This window comes from Delphinapterus leucas, chromosome 6 (assembly GCF_059928025.1).
Source record: "Delphinapterus leucas isolate spDelLeu-1000000601 "Yukka" chromosome 6, BTC_Dleu_Yukka2, whole genome shotgun sequence".
Lineage (NCBI taxonomy): Eukaryota > Metazoa > Chordata > Mammalia > Artiodactyla > Monodontidae > Delphinapterus > Delphinapterus leucas.
Window position 1 is genome coordinate 105,492,043 of NC_143134.1, and position 13,953 is coordinate 105,505,995.

General features: G+C 52.9%; 1 protein-coding gene across 6 annotated transcripts in view; it reads right to left on the reverse strand.

Moving 5' to 3' along the window:
* Positions 1-827: 827 nt before the first annotated feature.
* Positions 828-13,953, reverse strand: part of AKNA (AT-hook transcription factor) — a 44,474-nt gene continuing 31,348 nt past the window's right edge. For 5 of the 6 annotated variants that reach the window (XM_089913657.1, XM_089913658.1, XM_022578939.3 and 2 more), the window contains 7 exons: positions 11,148-11,324; positions 10,371-10,486; positions 9,568-9,714; positions 8,015-8,110; positions 6,320-6,436; positions 5,859-6,051; positions 828-1,936 (listed from right to left, as the gene is read on the reverse strand). In XM_089913657.1, coding sequence (XP_089769783.1) covers positions 1,693-1,936; positions 5,859-6,051; positions 6,320-6,436; positions 8,015-8,110; positions 9,568-9,714; positions 10,371-10,486; positions 11,148-11,324 — 1,090 coding nt within the window. In that variant the 3' untranslated portion in view covers positions 828-1,692. The remainder of the gene's footprint in view (positions 1,937-5,858; positions 6,052-6,319; positions 6,437-8,014; positions 8,111-9,567; positions 9,715-10,370; positions 10,487-11,147; positions 11,325-13,953) is intronic. The other variant, XM_022578940.3, reaches the window with a different exon arrangement.

Below are 13,953 nucleotides of genomic sequence, written 5' to 3' on the forward strand. Positions count from 1 at the left end.
AGCTGCAGCCATGTTGTGCCCAGGGCACCGAGGCTGGAGACACTGCTCTGGCCCCCCACCTCGGGCTCCCCCTTCCCATCCACCTTCCCATGAGGTTGTGGACCTGGAGGCGCAGAACCAACAAGAAATCTCCCATCTCAGCAAGATGCTGTTTTCAACTCTCCTGAGAAGGATCAGCTGGAAAATGAAATAGAAATGAGTCCTGGAGGGCCGGGAGAAGCAAGTGAGATGAGAGGTAGGGAAGACTGAAGAAAAGGCCAAGGGAAGGGGAAGCAGGAGCTGGGGAGGAAAAAGTCATGGAGGTTTAAGGAGGAAAAAACAGTGACAAAGTATATGGGCTTTGGAGTCAGACCATCGTGAGTTCGCGCATTCGGAACCTCGGTCTCCTCATCAATAAAATGGGCGCACAGTGGGTCACTTAGCTCAAGGATTGGCATCTAGGAGGCGCTCAGCAAATGGCAGCTGTTGTTGCTGTTTGCTGCCAAAAGGAGCACTGGAAACAGAGTCCGGGCTCGTGCTCTTGCAGACACCAATTTGCTGTGTGTCACATAAAAGAAGCTTGGTCAGACGGCCTCTCCTCGCAGGCCCCTCCAGTGGAAAGCTTTATGGTTCTGAGGGGGAAAGTTGGAGAGACAGAAGGCACTGAAGGGAGGTAGGCAGGCAGTCTGGAAATGTGCACCCAACCGGTCCCTCGGGGGGGAGGGCTCCACTTGGCACCAAATCTTTCACCCCACAAACTTGACTTTAGAAACCACAAGTGGATGACACACACCACAGATATGGGCGGCTTTGGGAATGTTTTTGGTTTTGGCTTTCATTTCTTAAGATCAATATTCACTCTTCTTTATTTGCTGTCATAACGAAAATAGATTTTTTAATGTCCCAAATATACAAATATCACTGACGCACACACATTCCAGAAAAGCTGAAGTCTGAGCTGCTACAAGGTCAGGGAGCAGGAGATGGCCTGGCCTCATGGCCACAGACAAGGACCTGGCAGGAAGCTGGCCACTGGCTCAATTCCACAGGGGTCCCAGGGGAGAGCCGGGGGTCTCGGGATGAGGTACTGAGGGGGACCATGGTGGATGGCTTTCTGGGTCCTCCGGGGGGTGTCTCCATCCCAGCAGACCCACGGGAAAGGCCTCTCAACCATGGAGAAGCTGGGTGTGTGTCATCCTGAGATATCCCAATGGCCTCAAAGTGCCCCACTGACCACCAGTCACCAGGAGAAAGGTCCCCGCCACGTCCTTCCCAGAGACACCTACTCTGGAGTGGCTGGTCACAGGTGGTGGACAAGTTTTCGCCAGAGACCCTGGCCCTGTCCCTTCTTATCTGGCCTCCTAAGAAGGATCCAAGACCAGGAAAATGCTTCAGTTTGAAAAAAAGGAATCTGTCCATCCGTATATAAAATACATATTGTTAGCCGGAGATGGACAAATGCAGGACCAGGAGCCTCCCAGAGATGGCATCTGGACAGATGGTGGCCTCAGTCCCAGCACCTCCTTCAGGGCTGGTCCCTAGGAAGTGACTTCTCTGGAGGACCAGCTGACACCCTTTCCGTTCTGGAAACACGGAGGCTGAGCAGGCAGGGCCGGTGGGGAGGGAGCCCTCCTCACGAGGGTCTGCGGGGCTTCCAGGGCGACAGGGACTGCCCACCCCTGCCCACCGTGCGTCTCTGAGCCTTGAGCGCAGTCAGAAGAGGCAGGAGCCCCGCAGGCCACGGGCCTGGCGCAGGTCGGCCGACAGGGAACGGCTCATGAGCTTGGTGGTGGAGCGGACGCTCTCGGCAGCCTGGACCGCTCGGCTCAGGGCCTTGTTGAGCTCCTCCAGGTCCAGCTGGATGGAGTGCCGGGGTCTCCCGGCCGGCCGAGAGGAGACTGCGGGGGGCCACTCGGCAGCTGCTCGGGCTGAGGTAGGTGCTGCAGGCGCGTAGTACCTGGGGAGAGACGTGAGTGCGTTCACTGACCGCGGAGAGGGCTGGGGGCTTCTCAGCCCCAGCTCGGCCCCTACATTCTGAGTCTCAGCTTCTTCACCTCTAAAATGAGAAAAAGGACCCCCGCTGAGGGATGTGTTAGAGGGGTGAAGCAAGGTAAACGGGAGTGCCTGAACCAGAACAGTCCTCAAAAAATGGTCCGTTTCATCTACCCGTTCATTGAACAAATGCTAATGGAACATATATGTGCCAGCCAGTGCACTAGGGCCTGAGGTCACCATGGTGAATGAACAACACCCGCCGCCTTCTTGGAGCTTCTAGTCTGAGAGCCTGGAAGACCAGGCTCACCCCAGGCTCTGGAGCAAAGCCCCTTCATCAGAGAGGTCATGTATGGAGCCCTATTTGTCAGGTGGGAACGCTGGAGAAACGTGATAATAATAATTAGGATTCTGCAGGAGTGAGAGGGTCTGGCTCCACCCATTCCCCCCAGCCTGGTCCTGCAGGAATGTACGGTGTTGTTTAAAAGTTCTGGGGGGGCTTCCCTGGTGGTGCAGTGGTTGAGAGTCCGCCTGCTGATGCAGGGGACACAGGTTCGTGCCCCGGTCCGGGAAGATCCCACATGCCGCAGAGCGGCTAGGCCCGTGAGCCATGGCCGCTGAGCCTGTGCGTCCGGAGCCTGTGCTCTGCAACGGGAGAGGCCACAACAGTGAGAGGCCCACGTACAGCAAAAAAAAAAAAGTTCTGGGAAAAACCGGCTGAGGAGCCATGAGCTGAAGCACAGGTTTCTCCAAGAAATGACTACTGCATTCCTCCAAGGATGCCAAGTTTAGGTTCAAAGAAACCGATGCTGGGCAAGAAGAGGGCGTGGCACCTGTGGAGTAAAGTGTGTAGGAAAGAGAGGGACAAAGAAACATGTTCCCTAAATAGAGCAGGAATGGGTTTAGGAGAACTTGGCCGGAGACATTCACTGGTGTTTTGCTTGGCACGCTGTAAACTCTGGTCTTATTCCTGACCCTTCACTTTCTAAATTGCATTATTGCACAGCGTGAAAAAAGGGCTTTGCTAGGATCTGAACAGATGTCTCTCCAAACAAGATGTACAAATGGCCAACAAGCACATGAAAAGATGCTCAACATCATTAGCCAGCAGGGAAATGCAAATCAAAACCACATGAGATGCCACTTCACACACTCCCCACCCACTGGGTGTCCTCAGAGACACTCACTGCTAAAAGCAAAAAGATAGCAATGAGTGTCTGTGAGGATGTGGGGAGACCGGGACCCTCAAACACTGCTGGTGGGAGTGTAAAATGGTGCCACTGCTTTGGAAAGCGGTTCCTCAGTTAAACACGGCGCCTGGCCTGGGGCTGGCATCCTCATCGTCAGGACCCGTTTGCCAGGCTCTGAGATAAGTCCTTTACCAGCACTGTCTTGATTATTCGGTAGGTACTTTTATACTTATCTTACAGATGAGCAAAGTGAAGCTCGGAGAAGCTAAGTGATGCAGGAAGCTCCCCAGATCCTGGCCACCAGCACGACCATGAACAAGCTACATCATTCTCAAGGGGTCCGTTTCTCCATGGAAAACAGCCATATTTAGCTACCTCCCAGGGTAGATCCAACAGGAAAATTCAGGTTAGAAGCTCTGTGTGCCCAGTGCTCCGTAAATGTCAGCTGCTGAGGACTCCCCCAGAGTCAAAGAGCTGGAAGGAGCAGTACTGGATTTAAACCCAGAGCTAATTAGCTCCCAGGAGATGCTGATACGTATCATCTGAACTGAATGAATGGGCTTCTTGCATCCAGTTCCCTCCCTTAAGGGCAGACTAGCTGGTGTAAGTACTGCGTCCCCACACACCCCTGCCTTCTGATAATTCCGACGACCAGCTTGGCCTGAAAGTTACCCCAAACTCCCCCTAGGGCAGAAGCTACAAAACAGAACAAACAACAACCAAGAAACCCCCCAAAACGAAAAAACTGGCTAGAAAGCCTCTGCTGCAGGGGCTATAACGTGGCTGGCCAGCAGGCGGCAGCACAGGCCCATTCAGCTTTCTAAGGGTTCCTGGCCTCAGCCACTGAGCATGCTCGGTCCTGCTGACGGGCAGCTGGAGAAACTTCAGGGTGGCATCAGCCCCAATTCCAGTAGCATTAGAAGCACTGTGGTTACTGGCCACCTTCTAAGTACTATGGGCTTGCTATGCATCAGCTCACTTAATCCTCACCACAACCCATTTCACAGAAGGAAAAACTGAGGCACAGGAGCAAAGTGACCTGCTGGCCTGGTCTGTTGGGCACTAAAGCTCAGGGTCTTTCCCCTTCCCCACGGCCTGTCCAGGCCTGAGGACACCAACCTGGCTAGTTCTGCCCACAGGTCTGAGCCTGGAAGGATCTGGAATGGCCTCAGAAGTAGAGACCCATGGCTACCGTGGACGCTCAGAGCTTTCTCCTGGGCCACCAAATTCCAGGCAAACCCTTTCCTGTCCAACGAATCAGAGGCCTGAGCATGCAGTACGGCCTCTCTTAACTGCTGGAGCAGAGGGTTCCTTAACAACCCACCCCATCTCAGCTGAGAGGAGAGCATGAAACCGCACTGTAGGCAGGACTCCTCGTGGAGCTGGATGGAGCCTGGGCCTCTGCTCCTGCCAAGCGCCAGCCCTGATGGAAACTCTGGCCTCTTGCTGCTCACAGACACAGGCTTCTGACAACACACCACTGAAGAGGACCCCCGACCCAGTCATTTTACAGTGAGGGAAACTGAGGCATAGAACTAGCTGATGACAGTCAGGAGAAGGAGAAAGATCTCCTAATTCCAGGGTCCAGGCCTTTTTTTTCCTGCACAATCCCGTCATGTTGAAGCCACCTTTCCTCATTTTTTCCTCTTACTAATGACAATATTAACAGCACCAGCATTTGCTGTGATGACCAAAGCTGCCGTTTATTCAGCAAAGAGCATTTGCTGGCACCGCACTACGAACCCCACAAACAGCTCGTGGGGCTCTCGCCACCTGCCTCGTTCAATCCTCATACAACTGTACGTGACTGAGACTCTGACCCCATTTAACAGATGGGAAAAGCGAGGCTCAGAGAGGAAGTAGCTTTACCAAGGCCACACCACTAATAAGCGGCAGACCGGATTCCAGTACAGCTCTGACTCTAAAACCTGGACCATTTCCGCCTCAACTGCTGTGCTTTTTCTGTCTTGACTGATGGTACATCCAAATCCATGTAAAAAGTGATTGCTCCTCTGGCCGTGGACCTGACCAGTATGCCTATAAACTGTCAAGGCCATCGGGAACAAGGAACATCTGAGAAACTGTCTCAGCCAGGAGGAGCCTGAGAGATGTGACAACTAAATGCATGTGGTAACTTGTGGGGTGGGGGGGATCCTGGAACAGAAAAAGCACTTCAGGTAAAAACTAAGAAACCTGAACGAACTGTGGACTTTAGTTAATAACAATGTATTAATCATGGTTCACTGACTGCACTATACCATATCAAGGTGAGAAGTATATAACAGAAGAAACTGTGTTTGGGGGGTGGTATAGGAGAACTCTCTGTGTTATCTGTTCCATTTCTCTATAAATCTAAAACTGTTCTAAAAATAAAGCCTAGTTTTTGAAAAAGTATTACTTGCTCTCTGAGAAGTCCCATAAGGAGATGGAAGATGGTTAAGGTCCTAGGTGCCCCTGAGTCTGTAAGAGGTCAGGGCCCTCTGCCAGCCTCCTTCACTGCTGGGTCCCCAGGGCCAAGCACTCTCACTGGTGCCCAGAGAGCATTCAGGGTTTGTTGAGTGACTGCATGAGTGTTGGCGGGGGGAAACACAGGACTACTCAGTGCCCGAGTTCTCAGCTACCCAACTCAGGTCTGAATGCTAATTGTTAAGCGATTCAGACAGAAAGGCTAGGAGGGTTGGAACGGAAGGTTCTTACACAGTGGCTGATGGATAAGGCACGAGGGGAACCGAGGAGACATAGGCAAAGGCAGGAGGGGCTGGTGCTGAGGGCGCGGCAGCCAGATACCACAGTGCAGGAGGCGGCCCGGGTGACGACCCTGTCCGCTTGCTCCTTTGTTTGGGGCTGGAGGTAGAAGATGCGTTTCTCCTGGTGGTGGCCATTTCCGGTGCTGTCAGGGAGGGACACCAGAGAGACACAGTCTCACCACTTGGGAAGATCCAACAGAGAACAGAGGGTCCTCCCAGCCCCACCAGCCCCATTAGATCTGGACACGGGGCCGGCCATGCCGGGAGTGCCTTGCTTTGGGGAAGCCAACTCTCATCCAGTTTGCTCCATCCCAGACTGCGCAAGCTGCCACCCCGGCTAAGTGCCCCCTCCCAGGGGCCCACACTGGAATCCAGTGGAGCTGGGGGAAGAGATGGAGCATCTGTCCCTACCAGAGCTGGCTGAGTCTGGGCCCTCCCCCTTGGAGGAGGACCCAACTCGACCACACAGGGGACATCGCTGGGTCTCAGTGTGAGATGGTCCCAGTGGGTCCTTGGTGCCAGCATCACCTGGAAGAGGAAGCAGAGACGTCAGGAGAGGATTATGTCTAAGTCACTGGGCCCCCACAAGCCTCCCGCAGCACTGAGCTTCCCTCAGGGACCACTGCAGAGGAGACAAGCGGCCCCCACTGGGTGACAGCAATATTGATGGTAACCATGACATTGAGAGGCATCTCCTGAGCCAGGCCCTCTGCTCAGGGTCTTCATGCATTAGTTGATCAAATCCAACAAGCCACTGGTCTAGCTACCATCATCACTCCCCCATTTTACAGATGGGCAAACTGAGGCTCCAAAAGGTTGAATAATTTGCCAAGTCTCAGAGCTGGGAAGCAGTGGTCCTCTGTCTGATCTCAAGCCTGGTTCTCCCGACTGGAGCCCTTGTACCTATGGGTCATCCTCCACAGTGACACAGGCCCATTCTCCAGGTGGGACCAGCCCACAACGGCCCCTGGGTACCAGGGCGAGTCAGTGGAGGCCTAGTGAGCAGAAGGAGAGTGGGCATCCTGGTTCTCTTCCTGCACAAATCCTCAGCACCACAACTGGGAGAATTCCAGGGTCCATCTGCTTCTCCTTCAGGCCTCAGCTCAGCGTCACTCCCTCTGGGAAGTCCCACCACCCACCGGGCTGAGTTATGTGCTCCCCCACCCCAGTTCTGACCATTCTGTTTCATCTGCTTAGCTAAAGAGTTTGTTAGGGACAAGGCCCAGGGCCCAGTATGGGAAGGTGCTGAATAAATGAATGAGTGGTAGGCTTATTGGGACTCTAGCAAAGGCGCAGCCATATAGTGGTGAAGAGCCAGGGCTTTAGAGTCACAAAGACCTGGGTTCAAATCCTGACTCTACCACTCGTAAGTTGTGTGCCCTTGGGCAAGTTACTTAACTTCTCGGAGCCTCAGTTTCTTCACTCATATAATGGACATAAGTCATAAAATGTGCAAAACCTACTTCATAGGTTGTGAGGACTAATGTTAGTGCAACCCTTAGCGTGTTGCCCTGTATATAGTAACGGCTTACTAAATGACAGCCCCGTCACTATCATTACTGCTTGAGAGGGCCTCAGAGACCATCTCCAAACCTTTCATTATGGATGTGGAGCCTGAGGCTCAGAGACGTTAAGGAACTTGCCTAATGTCACATAGCGTGTCGGTGGCAGAACTGGGACTAGAACCTGGTGTCCATATTCTCAGGCCACTTCTCTCCCCACTACTCTTCCCCTAAACTCTTGGGTTTGGGGGAAAGAGTGAGGAGTGGAGGGAGGACAGAGGGGAGATAAGACAATCAGTGCTGCCAGCCCCCCTGCTGCTTGCACCCCTCCCCGCATCAGGACCTTCTGGAATCATGTTCATGTCTTCTCTATGTCAAGGTGAAGGAGAGTGGCTTCAGGCAAAGCACCTGGAGGAATAGATGTGAGGGCAGGACTCCCTGGGAGGGCTAAAAAGACCAGAAAAATAATCTCTTTCCCTTGTCTGTATCTTGACCCGCGCACAGCTCAGGGTGGCCCATGTCTGGCCCAACTGCACCCCCAAGGCCAAGGGCAAGAAGCTGCAGCCTCACAGCCTCGGCCGCTTCTTCAGGTACCATCCCCTACCTGGATCCTCTGTCCTAGCGGGTCGGCAGTGGGGACAGGAGACTGGGCCACTGCCTCTTGGGACAGTCTTGGGGGTCAGAACATGGTACTCCTGGCCTGGGGAAGAAACCATGACAGTCAGTGTCAGTTGGGCGTGGATGCAGAATGGGGGATGATTTAGAAGAAGGATCTCTGTCCTCTTCCTCCAAATGGTTTAACAGTCTCCCTCTCAATCTTTTTCTCATGCACACACACACACACGTGCACACACATGTGATATATGTGCATAAATATGTAGCTATGTAATTGTGCATGTACATATACATAAAAACACTTTTATTTGTCTGTTTATTATAAGCTCTCTCCAGACTCCTGTTTCATCTCAGATCCTATTTAGGGACCAGCTGCCTAGTTCTTGATATACAGAAGCAACCAACAAATGCAAGCTCAGTCAGGATTGGAGAGCAGGCCAGGAAGACATGACAAGCAATGACACAGTGTGACGTTACTCCCCCATACCCCGGCTTGCTGGTTAGGATTAGAATGGCTTGGGCATGGAGTCAGTGGTGTTTTCTCTGTGCTCCAAGCAGCTGGGAAATAGGGATAGTCATACTGTGGGTTTCATAGGCTTGGCGGGAGGACTGAATGGGGTCATACCCGTGAGGTATCCTGCCCCGCGCCTGGCAGATGTCAAGTGCTCAAGGTCATCAGAAGGTTGGACAGGGTCTTGGGTCTGCACCCAGCCCTGCCATCCCGTGCCTCGTCCATCCCTGAGTCTCAAATAAGACCTTCAGAATGTTGCCTGATTAATTACTTTTTCTCTCCCCTCTGCCGTGCAGGGTCCCCACTTTATACTCTGTGTGTGTTGCACTGGGGCCCCTGGACGCGCTGCTGCTTTCACTTCTAACCCTCGGCTTCTATCTGCTCTGCTGGGAGACACTGTATCTCATTTCCTGCCTTCTCTGCATCGTATCTGAGGTTAACAGCCCTCCCTCCCAGTGAGGTATGGGTGAGAGCCACGGCTATAATTTACTTACTATAATTCACACATTTACTATAATTGCTTATTTGTTACTGGTCCTCTCTGCTATGCAGTCAGATTCATGAAAGTAGGAGCCGTATCCATATTTGTTTTAATGTTAAGCACTCTGAAATCCTACTATGTGTCACCTCAAGCCTTACTATGTGCCGGGTACCCAGTCCGTGAGACACGGGGCCCCCTGGGGAATCAGAACCTTAAGGCAGTCCAGGAGTGATTCCGTGTTCACCTTGTCACCCAGGTCCTGCAAACATCAAGCTCTCCTTAAACCGCTTCATGAATGACCAGCTGAATGGGCTTCCCCAGAACCAAGCATGGGCCCCGACAAAGGGGAGGCCTCAGAAACTGTTTGCTGAGTGAATGAATAAACAAACGCACCCAGATTCAAAGAGACAATACTCCCTGATGTTTCTGTATCACACAACTCATAAAAAAACGATAGTATTTCAATGGCCCACTGGCTAAATGGAAGAGCCTTCTCAGGACAGAGACCAACCTGGGGACCATGCCCACCCAGCGCCCCCTCCTGGCCCACCTGTGTATTGGCCCCGGAAGGTGACCCTCTCTGGCCGACCGGTGCTACCCACTCCTCTCCTTCTATTCCGAGCTGCCTGTGGACTGTCCTCGGTGGTTTTGCCCCTCTCAGAGAACAGCCTGGGGGAGGCTGGCTCAGATTCGGAACCTGAGGTGGAAAGAGGGGCATCAGAGGGGGAGGGGGTGGGGGGGTCACATAGTTTAGGGAGTGGGTGGATCACAAGTTCAGGCTCTGGGGCAGGCTTAGATTTTAAACCCAGCTCTGCCCCTTAGTAATCACAGCTGACATATCTGGACCCCTGGCCTTGTGCTAAATGCTTGGCATGCTTCATGTCACGTACCCTCACAGCAACCCCAGGAGCGGACGCTATTATCACTGCACTGTTAGCTGTCCATTTAACTGTGCAGGGCAGGTGAACAACCTGGCCAAGGCCACACAGCTAGAAAGGAGTGAGCTGGGGCCACTGATTCCAGAGCCATATTCCTTCAGGCAAGGCCCTTGTGCTTCCGGGCTTTGGTGTCCTGATCTGCAGAACGTGGATAATACGACCCATCTTGCAGTGACGATTAAGCAAGATGATACACATACGCAAAGCCCTTACGGAAACCGCAGCTCGTAGTACGTGCGTAGCATACTGCTGCTGTCATTAGAAGTACATGGTATTTCAGAGCACTACAACTACCTAAAAAAGACACCCAAAACCTGCAAGTTTCCTCTAGGGCTGTTGCTGTAGTCCCTGACCACTTAGCCAGCATGCCCAGACTGTGGCCTCCAAAAATCAGTCCAGGCGGGTGGTCACTTACTCAGGGACAATCGAGGCACCTCCCGAGGCACCAAGGAGGACCTGGCTTGCCTCCTTCCTGCGGGGACTGCTTGCTCTGCACCCCCAGGCTCACCAGACAATCTCTCTGTGGATCTACTAGCAAAAGGGAGAGAGAGAGAGAGATGATGTCACTGGATGAGGTTTCATGCAGCCTTTAAAGATGATCAGTGAGAAGCCCAACCCAGAGAAACGCTTATAACATAAGGAAAGAGGAGAATATGAAAGTCAAAACCAAAGACTCTGGAGTCAGACTCATAGAAAATGGCTCTGAGCCTCTCTGCCCCTCAGTTTCCTCATCTGTCAAATGGGGATAATAGGAGCAATGACTTCAGAGGGTTGTTGGAAGGATTGATGAGACAACGTCCATTAAAAACGTTAACGTAGTGCCCTCCAATAGAAATACTCAGAAGTTAGTTAGTTAAAGATGATTTTATAAGTCATCACAAGTGAATAGCTGCTGAGTGGGTGGGTGAGAGGGTGAGCGTCCTGAAAATGTTCTAGCTCTTCACTTGGGTGATGAGTTCAAGGATATTCACTGTATCATGCTTTATTATTAACACATATGTTTAATATGTTCTTCTATGTATCAAATATCACATGGTAAAAAAAAATGTAAGAGTGAATGAATGAGTGAATAAGCGAGAGAGGGATGTGGCTGTGCCTGAGTCCACATGTCTGGGGAGAGCCAGAGGTTGGCCAACTCAACCCTCTGTAGCTCCCACCAGGGCATAGGGGTGGGAGTTTGGGGTTCACCCACCTGCCATAATGGGACCCCCAAGTGGCTGAGGAATCAGCTGGCTGGTCCCGGGCCCGGGCGGGGTGGTCAAAGTTGGACGCTGGGCGCTTCGGGCTGCCCTGGAGGTGCTGGTGCAGGCTGTCCTCCAGCCGGAGCCGGAGCCGGGATACCTCTTCTTGCAGCTCACGGATGGCCTGGCTGGGGTGGGGGGGTGGAGACAGGAGAAAGAACAGATGCACAGTGAACATAGCTGCAGCCGCCGCCTGAGTGCTGCCTGGATGCCAGGTCTTTGTCCTTTTCCAGCAGGCACCGTCCAACTCTGCTGTCGGTGGATTCTCGAACTTCCCTGTGTGTCCGCTTTTCTTGCTACACATCGTGACACCCCTCTGAGTTCATGTCCCTCCCTGCACATTTGGTGAGCAAAGCAGAACCTCTTTGAGGTTTACCCAACCTAGCATGCAGGGCCTCTGAGTAACTATTCTGAAGCACCAGTGACAAATTCTCAAGACAGAGATGAGGATGCAGAGAAGAAAGGGCATTGGCTCAAGGTGCACTTTAAAATCTCAATTCTGACCTGCCTCGGCCCCCGGGCTGCCCTCCCCTTCCTCAACCTCTGTCTGTAGAAACCCTAGCTATCTGTCCAGGCCTGGTTCCTTCCCGCCTTCGCTCAGCACCCGCTCCTGGGTTCCCCCAAACGTTTCCTACGTTGTTCAAGCCCATCTCCCTGCTCCTGGCGGAAGATGCTTGTTTATCTGTCTCCTCAACCAGACAGTGAGCCCCTGGCAGGCAAGGAGTGGGCCTCCCCATCTCACAACCCCTGAGACCTCATTGATGCTCAGAGAATGGCACTGAGCTGGCCTCCAGGCTCCCAGAGGGAGCAGAGTAAAGGTGTGTGTGTGGAGAAGGGACAAAGAGACACACGGTGCTTCCCATCACCAACTGAACGGGAGCAGGCTGGAAGCTGCAGGGGTGCCACAGGCAAGGCTGCTGTCATGCTGGGGAAGCCCCCAAACACAGCCCAACCTGTGATTGGCAAGGTATCTCACAAGCCACTAGCATCTTGGGAGTAAATCCTGTTTGCATTTCTCCCCGATCGGTCCCTGAATCTCTAGGGTCTCATTCTGAGGGTGTCGCTGGCACTGCAGCAGCCAATTCTACCCAGACACTGCTACACACAAACCCCCCTACACACGGGGCATCAGAGTCCGGGCTGGGCACGGCCGTCCTCCAGGCTGAGGCAAGCTCTACGTCTACTGTTCGGACCAGCTTCCGGGGTGAGGGCTCCCCTCAGGGTTAGTTCTTGCCTGGTGGCCCCTGGACTCTTGGTGCCGGCTTCAGCAGACATCAGCCTTCAGATGGGTGCACAGAGGAGGCGGGAGGCCTCCCTCTGGCTATGGCCTGGCGCTTGTGCGTCTAAGGGCAGTTGGTTCCCCTGGCAATTCCCAGGGCAACGCTTGTTGGGGTTTCCAAGGCAAACCATGAGGGTGGCGGCTGCAGGAGAGTGAGAACTCCGGTCACCAGTTAACCCCCGAAAGGCAGGGCTGAGGCCCCGTGATGGGTGCAGGACTGGGGCGGCTCTGGCTCCCTGTCCAGGCCAAAGGCCGCTGAACGAGAGCCTGGGATTTGGAATACCCCCTTAGGCGTCACTTGTCCTCTCTGGCTTGTTTCTACCAGGATCTCGGTCTTCCTGACCTAATCCTTTAGTGACTGAGTGCCAGATGGCACTTATAAGTCATCTTTCCCTGCAATTTTCTCCCCCTTCCTAGGTTCCCCATCTCCACATCAGCATCCAACTGGTTGGCCAGCCAACAATCTGAGTCATTCTAAACCTTTCTCTTTCCCTGAACACCCCAAAAGTTAACCAACTCCCAAGTCCTGTGGGCCCAATGCCTAATTATCTCTTTTCAAATGCACCTCCCTTCCCTCCCCACTGGCCCCATAACCTCTCTCCTGGGTGCGGCAGCCTTCTCAGCAATCCCCTGGCCTCTGTTCTCACCCTCACAGTGGTCAGAGAATTCTTTCTAAAACGTAAACCCAACCACGCTTCTCCCTGGCTTAAAGCCTCCCTCATTGTCCTTAGATGAGACTTTCTACATTCATGAATATTCAGTGAGCACCTTTCCTGAGCAGAGCCATCATCCAAACTTCTAACCACATGTGTCTGAGGCCCTCCGAGATCTCCCCCAGGTCTCCCTGTCTTCCTCTCTGCTTTTGTTGTTTAACACCCCACCTCATACTTGAGGATCCGGCTATAATAAACATTTGGTGCCTAAAAGGTGGCGGGCACTCTCTCACCTCTAGGCCTTTGCACATGCTGTTCCCTCTGCTGGGATATTCTTCCATCTCTCTTCCTTCTGGTCTCAGCTGAGATACCACTTCCTCCAGGAAGCCCTCCCTGAAGCCTCTGACTGGGCTAGATGCCCCTTCTCTGTGCTCCCACAGTCCTTCAGCCCTGTGCCATCACACTGGGGGTGCAACCACCTGTTTCTTGGTCCATCCTACAAGATGGTGAGCCTTACGAGCTCAAGGACTGTCTTGCCCACTATTGTATTCCCAGGGGCTGGCATACTGTAGGTAAATAAGCCTCTCATTCCCCTGTAGATATCAGAGGAGACTGCAGGAGTGAACTTACTCAACTCAGGCCTGGAAGCCAACACCCCAACCCAACAAAGGCCTGTGATTGATTATTGGCCAAAAGCTACTCAGAGGAGAAGTAAGAGGACTGACTAATCTCTTTTCCCATTTCTGTTTAATGAAGCAAGGAGAAAACTTTCTCAGTAGAAAAACTGCACTTGGATTAAAAATGAAAAGTTGAAAAAACTGTCCC